At 20.6% G+C, this 19,637-nt stretch overlaps 2 protein-coding genes across 7 annotated transcripts; one reads left to right on the top strand and one right to left on the bottom strand.

The window, feature by feature from the left end:
• Window positions 1-70: 70 nt before the first annotated feature.
• On the top strand, window positions 71-1,823 carry LOC133667460 (putative uncharacterized protein DDB_G0282499). The gene is made up of 3 exons (XM_062086322.1): window positions 71-145; window positions 362-444; window positions 519-1,823. The coding sequence occupies exons 2-3, from the start codon at window positions 370-372 to the stop codon at window positions 1,821-1,823; spliced, it is 1,380 nt and encodes a 459-aa protein (XP_061942306.1). The 5' UTR covers window positions 71-145; window positions 362-369.
• Window positions 1,421-19,508, bottom strand: LOC108002468 (copper-transporting ATPase 1). Of its 6 annotated transcripts, XM_062086314.1 has the most exons (15): window positions 19,366-19,508; window positions 18,899-18,967; window positions 18,727-18,775; window positions 9,753-10,171; window positions 9,392-9,678; window positions 7,752-7,973; window positions 7,389-7,618; window positions 7,117-7,306; window positions 6,817-7,050; window positions 5,855-6,725; window positions 5,190-5,776; window positions 4,908-5,111; window positions 4,610-4,830; window positions 4,342-4,506; window positions 1,421-3,064 (listed from the first exon to the last, which is right to left on the bottom strand). In XM_062086314.1, the coding sequence occupies exons 2-15, from the start codon at window positions 18,960-18,962 to the stop codon at window positions 2,932-2,934; spliced, it is 3,876 nt and encodes a 1,291-aa protein (XP_061942298.1). In that variant the 5' UTR covers window positions 18,963-18,967; window positions 19,366-19,508; the 3' UTR covers window positions 1,421-2,931. The 6 variants fall into 6 exon arrangements, with proteins under 6 accessions (XP_061942298.1, XP_061942302.1, XP_061942301.1 ...); XM_062086318.1 differs by lacking the exons at window positions 18,727-18,775; window positions 18,899-18,967; window positions 19,366-19,508 and adding exons at window positions 13,130-13,217; window positions 13,805-13,909; XM_062086317.1 differs by lacking the exons at window positions 18,727-18,775; window positions 18,899-18,967; window positions 19,366-19,508 and adding exons at window positions 13,130-13,217; window positions 13,537-13,893.
• Between the last annotated feature and the right edge of the window lie 129 nt (window positions 19,509-19,637).

The raw sequence follows: 19,637 nt of genomic DNA, 5'->3' as shown, positions 1-19,637 counted from the left end.
ATAAATAAATCTTCAAAAAAAATAAATACTTTAATAACGAAACACATCTGCATATTATCACGTGTATTCTCTAAAACATCTGAATGACAGAAAGTGAAACTAAACGAAATAAACTTTAAAGTAAATCTTGAATTTAAAAATATAAGTAAGAAATATTGCATAAATAATTCATTTATTATTATTATTTATTATACTTATATTAATATTTCACAATGTTTATTTTAATATAAATGTTATTTTTAAAATAGAATATTCTAATAATTGATATAAAATAAATCTTTTATTTTATTTTTAAAATTAGCATAATAAAATTATTAAATATTATAATATAGATATAATATAAATTTCTACTTAAATTTAGATATCAATATGATTCAAGGAGATAAAAGATCACATATATTAATTGAAGATAAAAATAATAATACATTAAAAATCAACAGTTTGGTAAGATACATATATTTAACATTTTAAAATTTTATTGCTAATAAAAAAAAATTAAAATTAAATATAAATCATAGTTACAGAATGCTAAAAAGAAAAAACAATGTGATTTATCACAACACTGTAAAAAAGTGAATGTTACACAAAAACTAAAGCAAAAGAGTATAAAAAAATGTCAGAAGGTTAAAGAAAATTTAAATATTCCAAATATGTTTTTAAAATATAATGGAGAAGCATATAAATATCAAATTCAACAATTAAATTATTTATTTAAACAACCCTTAAACTATTCAACACTTACACAGGATGAATTATATGTATTATATAAAAAATATAAATCAGATGGACATTATAAAAATAATAAAAACTTACCATCATTTACAAGTCATTTTGTCAATAATATGTTTAATGAAAATATTCATTTTCATGATAAGTTTTCTGATATACAAAATATAAAATCTAAAAACAATGAAGACATAATTGCAGATCTATATTGTAATAATCTTAATGAAAATCAACATATAGAAGAAAATTCAAAAATATATGAAATTTTACATTCAAATATAAATCAAGATCTATTGAAGTGTACAGAAACTTCTCAACTAAATAATATGGAAAGTAGAATACATAATAAATATCTTTATAATGAAGAAAATACTTTATCAAATAACAATTATAATTATATGAATCATAATGTACAATATAATAATTTGGAAATATTAAATGATATACAAAATATTGCTCAGTCAAAATCAAATACTAAAAAAATTTCTAATATAGAAGAAGATTATTTTACATGTAATTTAATAAATTCACAAAATATTTCCAAAGAACATCAAAATTCCAGATATATGAATAAAAATTTACTTTATAATGTTTCTGATACAAATATGCAATATGAAAATTTAACTAATGATAGTGAAATTTCACAAGAAAATAATATACATTATCCTGTACAGTATAATAATTTCTCATTAAATCCAAACTTTTATAGTGATTTTTATTTAAATAAATGCAATAGCACAACTTCTATAAATAATAACAATTGTCAATCATTAAAAAATGCACAATCAATTTGTATTCCTCACATCACAAACTTGGAATCATGTTTTAATGTAAAAAATTCTATCACACCTTATCCATTACCATTGATTAAAAGTCATTTAGAAGAACAAAGTAATTTTAACTTACCTATTTATACAGATACGTATTCTGTATGTAATAACAAAAAATTAACTCATATTTCTAATGATAATGTTAATGATATTCAAACAAATTTTAATGCTTATAATTTAAATTCAACTGTAATGTCAGATGATATACATTCACAAATAAATACATTCATCCCATCCTGTGCTAATATGATTAATCAATATAATTAAAATATTATAATATTTAAAAATTTTACAAATTAAACTTATATGTTATAATTTGTATAATGTATAAAATTTTATATGTTATAAGTACTCATTTTTTTTAAAAAAAATTACAAATATTCAATATTTATTTTATATCAGTATAAATTTTTAAGACAAATATGAAGTATACAAAAGTCTTTTTTTCAGATAAACCTTAAAAATATTTATAATAATATACATGCTTTAAGTTTGAAATATAAAATAAATATAATATATTAATATTGTAATTTATATATAATCTTTCTCTTTTTACTATCAATTTACATTTTTATAAAAAAATAAAAAGATATTTTTAAAAAATATTTATAATATAATAAATAAAAAAGATTTATTTATAAAATATATTTTTTAATAGAGAAAATAATTTAATAATTATGTAAACCAAAATATTACAGTTATTGGATAATATTTTATTTGAGTTTTCTTAAAATTTATTTAAGTTGTAAAAATTCATTGTATTTATGCAACAAATAAAATATATATTTTCTTAAACTTTAAAGCATTTCAAATTTGTACATAATTGAATCAACATGGTCCCTATGATTTTTTTATTTTTTTCTTTTATAATACTTGAAATATAATATTGAATTATAAATATTATGTTACAATATAATAATTATATTATATTATATAATTTTAATATATTTATATTAAAATATAAATATATAAAATAATAATTGCATCTTTTACAAAATATATTAAGTACAAGACATATGTAATGTAATATAAAAAGTTATTAATTACTCTACTTTATATAATTAAAAAATGTAAGTATGATAATACTATTGATAAACTTAATGTAAAAAAAGCAATTAATAACAGATCTTTAAAAACATATTCTTAACATTTTGTTTAATTTTATACAACTTAATAATTAGTATCAAAAATTTAACAATTAATTATAAAATATATTCTGAAATTGTTTCAGAATAAAGATTATACTTTTCTGATTAAATATTAAATTTCAGATTATTATATTATTCATAAAATATATATAAATATATACAAGAGTACTCGCGTATAGACACACAAATAATATTATAGTTATTTAAGAAAGAGACATTCTTACAAGTTATAATGGTGTTATATTTGTATGGTCCTTCATATTTTTTCGATAACCAGAAAAATCAGTTATCAAATCAATTTCATCAACATCCTCACTTAGAAGTCGACCTTCGATATCATCCTTTGATCTTCGAAATAATCTGCAATTGAAATATGAATGAATTATCAAATTTATTATAAAAATATCAAAATATTAAGTATTACTATAGAAATTAAATATACATATTACCTTATTTTATATTTATTGATGATATTCTTATATTTCATGAATTATTTCTTATAATTATATCACATCATTTTATATTAAGCTAATATACAGCAAAATATTGCATAAGACATCTAAATTTTTTAATGTTAATGAATAATTATTATAATAACATAAGCATTAGTAGAATGTTATTTAAAATATATAATTTAATAATTAAATTATAATAATTATAATATATTTTATAGATTATTGCTATTTGCTTTTTTTCTTTTTTCTGTAAGCATATTAATCAGATACACTGCCAAATTAGCAAAGAAAAAATTTACAATTACATACAATATTTTTACATACAATCAAAAAGATTGAGAGGAGAATTCTCACAAATTTTCTACTACAACATCATAAATCTCCAAGACAATTTTTAACTAATACACATATAGATCATAAAAAGATGAAAACTGTAAAAACATGCAAAAAACTCACAAAGATTAAGAAATAAGCAAATTTTTAGGATCAAATAATTTATTTAATAGATAACATATGGATTTTTAAAAGATATGAATATTTATTTACAAAATTTTTTTACAATAATTGAAATTGATATACAATAAAATATATCTTATTTAATATCAATTATTTACATTTAGTACAATATTTACAATTCATATAATAGAATTAAAAATGTTTCTGTTAAAGTATTATTCTGATATTATATTTTGTAATTATTTAATTTTTATTGGACAAAACTTCTTTTAATCAGTCTTATATAGTTTTAATAATAGTTTAATTAATAATAAATCATCATTTAATTAATGAAATATTTTCATAAAATTAATTTAAAGTTCACAGCCTGTTTTATTCTTTTACAATATAATTAAAATATTGATAAAAAATTTACTATTTATAAAAAAAATTACATATATTATCAAAAATATAACTCACATGACATGACAAAAACTAAATTAGTAGTTTTATCATAATTTCCATTTAAATAAACATTCTTAATATTTTTGTTAGTTTAATACAATATTAATGATGTAAATAATAAAGAACAAGCACATAAAATTTATTAAAAACTGACACCTTAATATTAGTGTGTTATAATTAAGAAAAATATCAATTTATAATTTTAATATCAAATTCTATCAAGCAGTAGGATTGTTACAATTCCTTATAAATTTTGAAAATATAGGAGTGGTTTGAGCATACCTGGATAATGTCGATGTCGATCTATGCATAATAGGTAACACAGAATCATCTAAACCATGATGAAGAGATATTGTATCTAAATCAATCATTCTTGCAGTAGAATGAGCATGCATTGCTGATAAATATTCTGGTGTTTCTAATGTAGCCTTTGTTGGTTTATGATATCTAAAAATAAAATAAATAACATAATATTATATTTTTTTATTATATTTGTTATTTCTTTTATTTTTCATTTTTAAATATGAAATTTTTTCTATTTAATACTTGCAATTTTAATAACAAAGAACTGCCAACTACAGATGCTGAGCTTAATGCCATTGCTGCTGATGACATCCAAGGTTGAAGGAAGAATCCAAAAGAACTAAATATTCCAGCAGCAATGGGAATACCCAATAAATTATAGATACTAGCAAATAAAAAATTCAGCCTTATTCGAAGAACCGTTTTTCTCGATAAATCCAGACACGCGATAACATCCAAAAGATCATTCTAAATTATTATTATTATTAATATAAAACATTATTATGTAAAACATAAAATATTAAAAAAGAATTATTTTAACTTACTCTCATGAGAACTACATCAGCAGCTTCTACAGCAACATCTGTGCCAGAAGATATTGCAATACCAACATCTGATTGTGCAAGAGCTGGACTATCATTAACACCATCTCCTACCATAGCAACTCTTAATCCTTGATCTTGTAAACGTTGAATTTTAGCAACTTTGTGCGAAGGTAATACTTCTGCAAATACTCTAGTAATACCAACCTATATAAATGATAAAATATTAAATGAATTCATAAAAGACGAGTAAATGAAATTATTAAATGAAATCAAATAATTTACTTGTCTGGCAATAGAAACAGCTGTCTTTCTATTATCTCCAGTTAACAGAATAACTTCTAAACCCATTTTTTTTAAAGTATAGACTGCTAAATGAGCTTCTGGTTTAACTGTATCTGCTACACTAATCATAGCCACTAATACATTATTCACTGCTGCTAAAACAGCAGTACATCCTAACTCTTCTTCGGCAACCATTTTTAATTCAACTTCTTGTGGTATATTTATAGCATTTCTTCGCATCCATTCTCTATTACCAATACATATTTCATATACATCCTCAGAATTACTTTGATCACCATGAGAATCTGGATTCAACAATAATTCCAGATCCAAATTCTGCCTTTCTTGACTTGTATTTGTAATTGGCGTAACATCGATTGGCACATTGTTTAAGGTATATGTTCCAGAAGATAATTTTTTTACCTCATTAATATAGTTAATAATTTTCTCAGATTTTAATGCATCAATCAATATATTTGAAATATATGACACTTTACATTTAAGTCCACAACCAGCAACTGCTTGAAAATTCATACACTTTCCAGTTGTTTCGGAAGCTATTGTTTCCTTTACGTACCGTACAATCGCTTTAGAAAAAAAACAAAATTTATTAAAAATTTTATGTTAAATTTAATAAATATGTATAAAGATTTTCAATATTTTACCTGATGCAATTGGATGTTCACTATTTGCTTCAGCTGTACAAACAATAACTAAGAACTTTGCTAATGAACAAAGTTTTTCGTTTACAAAGAGACTTATCTTTGTCACCATTAATACACCGTGTGTTATCGTTCCGGTTTTATCAAAAACAATGCATTTAACTTTGTGCGCATTTTCCAAAGGTTCAGCGCCTTTTATTAAAATACCATTTAATGCGCCAACTCCGGTACCAACCATAACAGCAGTTGGTGTAGCTAATCCTAAAGCACATGGACAAGCTATTGCTAATACACAAAGAGCACTTCGAAAAGCATACTGAAATATAATCTCTTCTCTATTCATTCCCTGTTTATTAATTTGATCATTGTGCGAAATTGGTAAACTATTTATATTTATGTATCCCACTATTATCCAAATAATTAAAGTCACTATAGAAACAGCTATAACAAGAGGAATGAAGTAACCAGCTATTTTATCGGCTAAGTGTTGAATAGGTGCTTTGTTTGTTTGTGCTTCTTCTACTAATCGTACAATTTGTGCTAATGTTGTATGTTCTCCTGTATGCGTGGCAGTAATTAAAAGTGGACCATTTTGATTTATCGAGCCACCTATTACAACCGACCCTTTTTTTTTTGGCACTGGCATGCTTTCTCCAGTAATCAAACTTTCATCACAAGTAGAGTGACCTGATAGAACTTTACCATCGACAGGAACTTTAGCACCTTGCACTACTTTTAATATATCTCCTCGTTGTACTAAATCTATGCTGATTAAACGTTCAGATAATATCTCATTATTAGGACCTAATGAAACAAGAACTGCGTCCGTTGCTTTTAAAGACAATAATTTCGATAAAGCTTCTGAAGTTTTACCCTGAAAAAGTATATTATATTTTATTGATTCATTAATTTTTTTAAATTTTTTTAAATAATGTAAGCATGATATTTCAATAAAAAATTAAAACCTTTGCAACGTGTTCCAACCATCTTCCTAAACTTATGAACACTAACAACATTGGAGGAGTATCAAAAAATGTTTGAGGACTAACATGTTCCTGCATTATCATGGCTGCTGTAAGTACGGCAACTGAATACAAATAAGATATTGTAGTAGTCATAGAAATTAAAACATCCATATTTGTTGTTCCATGTTTTAAAGCTTTATATGCTTGTACATAAAAATGCCAGCCACCAAAAAACTATAAATATTATTCTATTAATTTTTTAAAAAAATGATTTTTCAATTTAAATAAACCATCAATTACCTGAACTGGAGTAGAAAATATAAAAAGAATTAGATTTTCCAAAGAAAGACCAGGTACTATACAACACATATCCTTATGTGTTTTTTCACCAATAGACATATCCACCATAAAATATGTCATAGCTAACATACATGGTATACCAAAAATTAAAGAAACTAAAAATGCAGTCCGCCATTTATTTATTTCTTCCCTATAATAAAAATAATAAAATATAAAATAATACAATAGTATAATGTTCTTATTTATTTAATACAAAATAATGCCATGCTTACTTCTGATCCAAATAATCTCTATTTTCTTTATCTCTATTACTAAATAACATGGCTGTGAAACCTAATTTGTTAATACATTCGATAATATCTCTAATGCCAATTTTTTCTACATCGTATTTGAATTTACCACGCTGAGTTGCTAACGCAACTGCTGCCGAATGAACACCTGGCAATTTTTTCACAGTTGATTCTATTTTATTCACGCAAGATGCGCACGTCATACCTGCAATCTATAAAATCAAAATTAAAAATAATCTCATTAATTACAAATCAATTACAAATTACAACAAATTAATTACAAATGAAATAAATGATTTTAGCGGCGAAATTGAAATTGAAATTAAAATTAAATAAAAAGCTTACTTTCAATTCAACTTCACCTTCCCCTGTGCCGGGTTCTTCAATTAAAGTAGTAGGAAAACCTAATTCGGATATGCTAGATGCAATGTCTACTGCTCTTATCTTATCCGGATCAAATGTAATTTCTGCTTTGGCTGCCATCAATGCAATTAAAATACTATTTACACCATATAATTTTTTACAATGTTTTTCTATGGCAGCAACACAGGAAGCACAAGTCATTCCCTTTAAGTAACAATCAGTAACAACAATTTATTTTAAAACAATAATTCGAAAATGAATTGAAATTTTACGAAAGATATCAGTAATCGATTGATATGAAAGCCAGACAATACAGAGAATACAGAGAATAATGAGAAATGAAAAATATGAAATCTTTGAAAATTGAAATTTTCGTTAAAAAGATCACAATTATTAGATATAATTGTCAAATCCTATGATATACTCGATGAAACAGCTTATTAGCATAGATTAATTTTTAATATTTAGAATAGAAATAAATAAGAATTTATTGATTCTGATCTTGAAATATATTGTCAAGGTCATCACATTGAATGATTTCTTCCTATATATAAATATAATTTACATGTTAATTTTTAGATAAGATATAGTTTTATACCGAAATAAACAAATCACTCGCGATTACTTATTACAGATAAAGTATGCTATTTGGCTTGACCTTATTCTCGAACGGGACGAAAGATTCGAGATAACAACAAATCATAAAGAGATAAGCCGAATAACAATGTTATTCTTCAAAAAAGAATAGAATGATATTTCTTTTCAATCTGTTACTATATGATTTCAAACAAATGTAAGAATTTATGTCTTCCTTCTTCATGCATTTTTCACTTCGTTTCGTATTTTTTATTTTATCAATGATTTCAAATAAAGAAAACATAATTTATTTCCAGAAAATTACTCAGTTATTATTTACAAATCAAGATTTTATATACAAAAATATTTTTCATTTAGTATTTATACATGTTTGAGCAAAGTTTGAGATAGATTTACTAGGATTTATTAGGTAGATTTATTAGGTAAGTTTTAATAATTTAAGAATTTTATATTAATTTTATATATTATATTATATATTATCATGATTTGAAATTGAAAATAATTTAGTCTAAATAATTTAGAAATATTTAAAAAATGCAATTAAAAAATTTATTAATTTTAATTATTAATGTTGATTATTTATGATTGAAAAGAAGTTATTTAGAAATAAGACATATATATGAATCAATTATGATAAATTCGATAAATCATAAATGTGCATATTAGCTAAAGATATTACACCTATAGATAAAATTATATAGCATCGTGTAAGTGAACATGAAGAATATTCTATTTGATTTTTTTTTTTTTTGATTTTTACGATATTTTTCAACCATCTAATCGAAACACAAATCTAAATTAATTTCAAATTCAAATTTAACTTAAATTAATTTCATAAGTTAAATTTAACTCAAACTTAATCATCTTAGACGTACGATACGTAATATTTTTGCATCTCGGAAACTAAGATAATAAATATGTATAGAAAAGGATTATTCAGATTGATAACCTTGACAAGTTCTATCTTAATTAATCGTTAGTGATATTCCGAAACATATTCTTTCTTTTTATGTAATATTATTTACCGTTATATGTAAGAAGCATTTTGCTGTTTGATTCTCTTTTTTTACATCACCTCCTCCATTCAGTTCTAATGAAACATTTCCACTGTCTGGAGGATTATTGTTCAAATTAATCGATGTGCTGTAAACCATGCCATTTACTTCTTTAACAAACGAATTAAAACCCATTTCTTCAATGAATCCCGATATTTGTTCAGCTGTTACATCATTATCGCTATAAGAAACTCTTGCTTCCTTGTTCTCTAAACTAACATTCACTTGTTTTATTCCTGATTTCTCCGATAAAACTCCTAACATAGAAAAAAGAAAAAATTCAATAATTTTTTTTTTGTTGCGAACAAGATTTAAAGAATTTGTTACTTACCAGTAATAGTTTTAACACAAGACATACAAGTCATTCCATCGATGTGTATACTACATATACTAATATTTGATTGTGATATATGATTTATCTGTTTCTTTTCTATAGAATTATTTTCTTCCTTAAATAAAGAAGCGGTAAAACCCATATCTTCTATAGTTTCGACCAATTCTTCAGGTGTAATTTCGTTTGCTTTGTATTCAATATAACCTAACTTTTCTTCTAAGATTATTTTAATGCTTAGAACTTCTGGTCGACTACCTATAGTTCCCTCAATATTCTTCACACAGCTTTGACATCTCATACCCTCAATATTAACCTTCATCGTGCTAGAAGCATTCGAGGAATCTTTAATCTCTTGAGATCGAGGAACGCAGACCAAGTGTGTCGAGCTTTCATAATCGACATCTTCGTCACCATCCCTAAAGGAAAGAGAATCGATTCATTCTTGAAAAGCATCAAAAATCATCCAAAATAATAATAATTCCTAAAATATTGTATTGTATTATTAAAATAAATCATAATAAACATTTAATTTTTTGTATAGAATTGATGAACGATAAAGAAAAATATTAATTATCGTGACAATAGATTATTATGATTACATATAAATATTAACTATGTAATAAAAATGACTTAATTATTAATAAATTTATAAAAAAATAAAAAAAAAGGAATAAATTGATCGTAATTAATTTCAAAAAATATTTTTTAAATACATGTATTTCACTTTTCATCATTATTTTTAAATTGTTTATAGATTGTTTATAGAAATATGTTATGTTTATTCTTACTTTTATTTTTAAAAAAATATAAAAAATATGATAATAAAAATTTTGTAAAAAATGATCAAAAATAATAGTTTTATTATTACTATTATCTATTATATATGTATATATATATATATATATATATATATATATATGTATATATATGTATATTAAATATATGCATATAATGTATATATAAATACATAAGGAAATATATAATGTAAATACATATGTATAAATATATAGGATGATAAAAAACCCGATATGTATAAAATTTATAGTAAAACATATTTTATATGTAGTAAGTCTTATTAAAACGAATGAAATATATTTAATCAAGGAATTAATTTAATCAAATAAATTTTAAAAGCAATTTTTTTTTCATAATTTTCATTATCAATTTTTGTTATTTAATTTCAAATTATGATTATATATTTCGCTTCTAACGTAGAAGAATATTAGTAGAATATAGTATAATGTTATAAATAGAATATTATATACTCATATTATCAAAAATTATTTCATCATAGATACAAATTTTCAATAATCATGTAGTTAAATAACTATTATTCTTGTACTATTAGCTATTAATTTTCATTCATTATTCTATTGTGAAGAATGGTAAATAAATATAAGTATAAATATAAATTCAATATGATGTAAAAGAAGAATAATATATTAATTATGATATATAGAATGTTAATTTATTTATAAATAATAAAAATTGATTTTACAGAAAAAAAGATTGCTTTTAGAATCTATGTTAATTTTTTTCAGTGAATATTATAAGTTCTATAAATATTAAATATCACTTTTTATCATTTTCTATATTATATTATGATATATGCATATAAGAAAAATATATATCATACTAAAACAATAAAAGAATAAAAGAATTAAAAAAATCATATAAAATCATAAAAAATACTATATAAAAGAATACTATTAACATTATTGAAATATATGTATCCCATTCATAAAATATTGCTGATGCATATTATTCATAAATCATCGAAGTTATCAATTGTAAACATAAGCTTATGAAACACTATCTATCAAAATTAATTTATGAATTTCCTTTCTCATATTGTATTTACAAACTTTTTAAATTATTTATTTAATATTTTTTTAATTTTATCAAACTTGAAAAAAATAAAAATATTTATGATACTATGATATATAATTATTTAATCATTACATAATTATTTTATGCATTATTGCTTAGTGTTTAGTGGATTAAAAGATTTATATTAAAATTATTAAATTATTATATTAAAATTAATAAAATAATATTTTCTTATAATTTGCAATTCTATATCCTATACTACATTACATAAATTTTATTCTATTAAATCCAATGTTCAATCTAGACAATTATTTTATTTCAACAAATTTTATGTATATATACAGTGTTAATATTAGTAATTTAAAGAATAGAATATTTTTGAAAAAGATCAAAATTAATTCTAAAGAAAAATACAAAATAAGTACAAAAGTTCATATAAAAATATCGAGGCTTATTTATTAAGTTATAAACAATTGAAGTTTATATTAGAAAAATAAAATAAAATAAAGTAGTATAACAAAGATAGAACTTTGTGTCTTATTTCATTTAATATTATATCTATTCAATTTCAATTATTAAAAACTTAATAAGTTTAATCAGTCTCAATTATACTTTTTAACATATTTTCATATATCAATTTTTATCTTTGATTTTGATTTTTAAAATCAATTTTCCAAAGGTATTATATAAATATAATAACACTCTACAAACTTATAATATTTGGATTGATTAATATTTTGTAACAATATTATTACTCTTTTGTATTTTATCGTATTTTATAAATATGTAAATTATTTCATATTTATTCATATTTATCTATATTAAATATTTGTAATTGAATTGTAAATCGCAAAAAATTAATTATCAATATCATATTGCAATCTTAATTTTATTTTTTTTAATTTGATTATGTTTATATTTTGAAATATATTATTAAGTATCCATTGATTTATAAATGGGATTATATTTAATTTTTAAAATTGACACATAATTTCTATACGTATTCCAAGCTTCATATTATCAATTATTAAAAAAAAAAAATCGAAAAAAAGAATTGAAAGAATTAATTAATGCATAATTTTGCATTACTTTAAATTATAAAACAAATATAATAAATATAATTGAATAACAATACAAAAATGTATTGTATTATGCATTTACAATACATATATTTTCATTTCCAATGACCTAATACGTCAATACGTTTCATCTTATCATAAGAGGAATTATAATTCTTTGATTTATATAACTTGCACGTTTACTCATTAATGATAATGTTATAAAAGAAGATATGCTTTCATAAATTTATCAATTGGTTTTGCTTCAATTTTTAATCGTTGAACAATTTTTTTTTCAATTCTGTATCATAAATAATTAAGATTTATTAATCAAGATCAAGATTTATTGTCAAGAATTAAAATAAAAGAAATAATTAAATGTTTTTTGTTAATAATTATTATTCATTTCAAAAGTTAAAAGATATCGAAGTTAAAAGATAATAATACTAACATGATTTTACCATTATTGAATTCGAAAAACCTTACCAAAAAGAGTCCGATCCATATTTTTCATAAATTAAAAGCTGTCTATCGTTATCCATTTTTTAAATATAATCACGAGGAAAAACTTCCACTATATAATCGAACGAATAATTTGTTAGATTGTAAAAAAAAATTGTAATTTGATAATGATTAATAATCGTTTAAATGTAAATTTGTAATAATATATAAATTTATGTAAATGTATATAAATTTATATAATTTTTATAAATATAATTATTATATTATAAATATAATTAATTTTTATAAATATAAATTTATAATAATAAATAAATTTAACGATAAAACTAAATGTTATAAATTCTTTCTTAAAAGAATGAAAAAAAAAAGAAGAAAACAATGAAATATTTAATAAAATGAATATTTAGTAAATCGAAATATTAAAAAATTACTCGTTAACGCGAAATTGTAATCTATATTTGTAATACAAAGAAAGCTTAGTTAAAATCAATGAATAAAAAGGATAACTTTGGGTCGATAAAGTAGATAAAAAAAGAACACTTAGAATGAACGAACGAATAAATTCTAGATACTAAAGTATCGATTATTGCTAAAAAAAATGCAATCACGTTACGAATCTCGTAACGTATAATCTGTTAGATTAGTTCAAAAATTTTTTGAATATGTTTATATATATAATCCAAAGAAAATTGAGATCACGTTTGTCGAAAGCGAACAAGTTCCGGTAACGAAGAGTGGGGCGCGTTCGTGCGTTTGACTCGAGTTGATATCACCGACCGACTGACTGATAAACTCCTATAATTGTATTGCCACACGATCTTTTTGCTCACGGCACTTATTCGTGACACGATCGTTATTCTCCTACGAAAACTAGCCGATATACATTATGGTTGTACACGACTATTTTACATCTCGTCTAGCCGATACTAAGAAAAATTTTATTTCAAGTTTCCAGTTTAATTCACACAGTCTTATAATCGTTTTAAATATGGAGAATCGAAAAAAAAGGATCATATTTTCTACACATAACTTTCTCTTTGATCAAGTTTAATATCGGATTAATCAAATTTTATTAATATTTATTTTTTTATTCCAATTATTTTTTGATAATATATTAATTTTTTTATATCGAGATTAAATCTTATTTGAATAAATTTCTATTCAAATAATTATTATTATTAAGTAAAATTTTTATTTTATTTTTTATTTATGTATTTGTATATATACTATATTATTTTATTTCAAATAATTTAATTATTTGAACTTTATTTTTGAAAAATAACTTATTTTAATATTTGTTATTTCATTTTCTATTTTCATTTTTATGAAATAATCAAACATAAATAAATCATTTAAAAATAATTTATTTTTCAAATAAGATTTTAAAATTTATTTGCATACATTTTTATTTCAAATAAATTTATGTTTTATTTTATTTGAAATAATTATTTTATTTCAAATAAAAAATATCCAATCTTTATATTTTATATTTTTCAATTATTTAACATACAATATTAAAAATCACGCATAAAAGAAAAAAATCTTTTTATTTCTATATCGTGCAATTCTTCGAACTTGAAAGTTTTAGATACAAATTTAAGAAAAAGATAGAAGAAAAATACTGACTCCAATAATTTCATATTTTCAACTATATCTTCGTAAAACTAGTTAGCAAAAAAATTATTTATGAATTTTAATTTTATATGAAAGTCTAATTCAACTTATTATTATTGAAAACCGTTATTATTCTGCTCTATTCTTATTCGTGAATAAGAAATAAATCCAAAAAATATTTTTTTTGAATAAAGAAGAATATAAATAAATAAAAATACTAAGAAATTATTTTTGATTTCAGTTTTTTTTATATACTATACAGAGAAACTGCAGTATTTATTTTATCTGTTTAAATTATAAAGAAAATGAAATATTTTGAAAAATAAAAATATATAGATATTACACAAGATATTTATCTTATGTTATCTTTCTTCTTTTATATTTTCCATTATTTTTAATTCTACAATGGTTCATATATATATATTTTTTTTAATTATAAAAAGAAAATTAATATTAATCATTTATTTATATTTTTAATTTATTTATATTTTATATTTAAATAATTTTTTCTAACATTCATGGAATTTTGAATCGAGATATCTATTTATGCAGAATACAATTAAATACATTATTATTGCACATATATATTATAATATATACAGAGTCTGAAATTGGAAAAAATTTATAAAAATTATATAAGCAGTAGTTTTAAAGATATCAAAAATATCCTTTAAATTATAAATTATTTTTTAAACTATAAATAACTAAACAATTTAATTTTGTATTAAATAAGGCGAGGCAGACAGGAAGAGAGAGATAGAGATAGAACCATTCTATTATTATTATATTTCATCTATTACAAAATTAAATTGCTTGTAACTTGAAAAATAACCTTTAACCGTCATTTTTGCATACATTTTTGCAAACTTTTGTTTTAATTTCTAAAGTTAAATCTTTAAATTTTTTGTCAAATTTTATTGAAATATCTTATATATATATGTATTATATATATATGAATATTAATATATTTATATTTTTGAAGAATTGATTTTAGAGGACAAATAATCATAAATGTATATAGAGATATGGATTAAAATTTATTTATTATATTACAAGCAATTGAAATTTGCATCATATGAAATGAAACAGAAAAAATGAAACGACAGTATGACAGAAACAAAGCAGAGACTCGCTCTATCTCCATTTTTATCTAGGCAAATTTAATAATTTAATAAATAAATTTTAACAATTTGGTCTTGAACTAATATCCCTTTAAAAATATCCAATGAATATATTAATACTTTGTATAATATAATAATATAAGTATAATATTAAATATAATAAATATTATATAATAAGTATAATATATTGACTTTGAAACAAAAACAGATTAAATAGATCAAAATTATGATTTATATATGATTATTTTCAAATAGTTAAAAAAATTTGCCTTTAATCTTTTAGATTTAGTGTACAAAAAATAATTTTTATAAAAATATTTAAATTGTTTTAAAATATATTTTTATAAATATTGATTGATTTTTTAATTTTCACTTTTATTATTATTATCATAAATTAAATAATATTTTTTTTCTTAATTCTATATTATAAATTTTGATATTTCAAAAAGAATATCTAAAATCAAATTAGATTAGATTTCATATCATATAAATTAAAAATAAAAATATCTGTAACAATTTCTTTTCTTTATTTCAAATCTGAATTTTTTTATTCAAAATTACTTTTATACAATAAAAAAAATATTATTTGTTTAAAACATTTAAATTATTGTAAACTACTGAACAAAAATTTATAAAATCATTAATATTAATTTTTAAATAATTTGTAATATTAGAAAATTTGTTAATTAAATTTAGATTTTAATAATAATTTAATTCTTTCAAAAATTTTTCTTTTAATAATAAGTATAATAATAAAATAATATGAATTATGATAGATTAAAAAAAATTAAATCAAATATAATTTTTTATATAAAATATATAATAATATATATTTTTTTAATGAGAAATTTTTTTTTAATATTTTAATAGATTTTATATCACTCATTTTAACAAAAATATAATAATCTTATAAAAATAATCTTAAAACATATTATTCTATCATTATCTCGTAAAAATTATCAATATAAAGGACAATATTTATTCGCAATTAGAAATCATAAAAAATAAAAAAACTATTCTTATTTTTTGTACATATAAACATATGCATAGAATTTTCGTTTCAAATTGTTTTTATTTATCTTTACGATTTTGTTTAATTTCAAATTTATATATATATATATATATATATATATATATAATAATAATAAATAATTTTTTCAATGAAATAAATAGAACAAGTTAATTAATTTTTTGCAATATTCAATATATATATATAAAGCAAAACAGATATTCTATTTCGATATTTGATTTATTTTTACAAGCGTAATATGAATAACTATGAATAATTCATAAAACCGCAAACTTTTATCTTTCCTTTTCTTCGATAGCTTCGTAAAGACACTCTCTTTTAAAATATAATTCGAACAAATCGAAAATACGTCGAAGAAAACTTAAGCGTAAACCGTTTGATTACTTTCATCGAATTATTTTTATTTATTGAATAAAACTATATTTCCGATAATGTTAAAAAGTAATGAACAATAAAAGCAAAAAATGTATGTTTACGAAATAATGGAAATTTTGAAAAAATGAAAAAAAAACGATAAGAAATAAAATTAGATAGATCGAATAAAAATGTGAATACAATATACTGATCAAAAAATGAACGTTAAAATAACTGAAAACTATTTATCATAGAATGAATATTTAATACTATGTGTATTTGAAGACAATTCGAATATATATTGCACGAACAAGAGAGAAAGGCATGCTCCAGATCCGCATACAGAAAGATAAATGTCTCGATTGTACTTATAATATTATTTCTTATATTATTTTGTACTTTTATTTTATTCTATATTTTTTATTTTGTGAATTATAACATTTCAAAATATATTGTATTAGATATTCAGATATGTCCTCATATATATACTAGATTTTTTATAAAAAAAAATTTTTTTACTTTTTATTTAGTAAATCAAATACAAATAAAAAATTTAAACATAGATATATACATATATTTTTCTATAATTACAAATTAATGCAATAATTAACTTACCCTAAATATTTAGTAGCGTTTAGTAATTTATATCGCCAATCGATATTTACTATCTTCCGCATTCTGACATAAATGGATAATATGCTTTTTTTACATTAATAATTTTTTTAATATTTATAACGATTATTAAAATTTATAATAATACAATTTAAATTTTAATTTAAAATTTAAATAATACATAATAATAAAAATATGTGTTTCTCAAACTGAATTGCGATAAAATCGAAGTTATATAGTAAAGTAAAGGAAACTCGCGTTTGCTATACACTTGACGTTCAATCAATAGATCATGATCGAATTTCGAAAGTCGATCTATTCTCTGTTTCGATTAGAAAATAAAACCGCCACGAATCACTATGCTTTTTGAAACTCGATCATTCAATAACATTCTTCTATTCCACACGTTCCGTCATCAAAGCATTGTCGTTCAACTTTCAAAACTATTGCGTTAAAATAAAAAGATATAATTTATCTTCAATACCAACTTATACTTCGACCAACTTATATGTATAATTTTTTAACAAACTTCTTTTATATATACATATATTCTTATCAAGAATTTTAATAAAAAAATTTTAGCAAAATAAGCATTAATTGTAAAAAAAATTATTTGTCCTTGCCAATAGCAAATAATTAAAAATAAATATTGATAATATTATCAACAATAATTATCAATATTACATATTATTATAAAGCAATTTTTTTTTATTTTATTTTTTACTTAACCTATTTAATTAGCATAAATACAAAAAAATATTCAGATAACTTTTTTAAAATCAAATATAAAATTAAATGCAAAAAATTAAATATTTTGTAATTTTTATATGTACACATATAAAAATTTATTCTATTTTGTGTATATATTCATAGTATAAATAAATACTTACTTTTCTTTTGTCAATGCCAGCTCTGCTTCTCCTCTATTGCTCTTTTGTCCTAAAATCAAAAATATTAATTTTAAATATGATAAAAGCCATTTAATATTAAATATGCTATAAAAATTATGTTATGAATAAATGAATAATAATTTATGACAAAGAGATTAACAAATAAAATTACCTGTACTTATTTTATCAAGCTGATGATTTTCATCTACTAATGTTTTTGTGTTAACCACTTCCATGTCTTCTGCAAAATAACATTACAAATAGATAAATATACAATTAAAATTATCTATTAATAATATTATAATTATAACATTTTTATTATTGACATAAAAAATTACTAATGACATTTTATGTATTAATTTTTTTTTAGATATATATATTCTAATTGAAAAATATTTAAATTTAATTATAAATTCAAAAATTTATTTAAATTTATTGATGAAAAATATATAAAAATAAAATAAAAAAAAATAAGGAAAAAAATAAAAAGTTTGTATTAATATTAAATAGAATTATTAATAATATAAATTAAATTATGAATCGATATTATTCCTTTATTATTTGTTATATTTATATTATATATTATATATATTATAAAAGAATAAAATTATGTATAATTAAAAAAATGTAAAATCATACCAGTAAATTCTAGAGATGAAATAAAATACTTTCATCAAAGTGAATTCACGTTCAATTTACGTTCCAATCTTTTCACTATTTCACACACACTGTACACTATCGGAGTGACATACATTACTCACAAAATTTTATTTACCGATGAAAACTGTGAAAATACACTTTAATTCAAATTAATTAAAAAGAAAATATTTATGTATATAAACATGTGAATCAAAATATATTAACAAAATACAAATTAGGTTAATAATTTGTTTTATAAATTATTTTAATCG

This window comes from Apis cerana, linkage group LG16 (assembly GCF_029169275.1).
Source record: "Apis cerana isolate GH-2021 linkage group LG16, AcerK_1.0, whole genome shotgun sequence".
Lineage (NCBI taxonomy): Eukaryota > Metazoa > Arthropoda > Insecta > Hymenoptera > Apidae > Apis > Apis cerana.
This window is presented reverse-complemented; position numbering and strand designations above follow the sequence as displayed.

Coding starts and splice junctions, on each gene's coding strand:
- LOC108002468 (XM_062086314.1), bottom strand. CDS start 18,962: ATGGAAGTGGTTAACACAAAAACATTAGTAGATGAAAATCATCAGCTT. Junction 7,974..9,391: donor AATGCTTCTTACATATAACG/GTAAATAATATT, acceptor TGTTACTTAAAG/GGAATGACTTGTGCTTCCTG. Junction 7,307..7,388: donor AGAGATTATTTGGATCAGAA/GTAAGCATGGCA, acceptor TTTTTATTATAG/GGAAGAAATAAATAAATGGC.
- LOC133667460 (XM_062086322.1), top strand. CDS start 370: ATGATTCAAGGAGATAAAAGATCACATATATTAATTGAAGATAAAAAT. Junction 445..518: donor CATTAAAAATCAACAGTTTG/GTAAGATACATA, acceptor TATAAATCATAG/TTACAGAATGCTAAAAAGAA.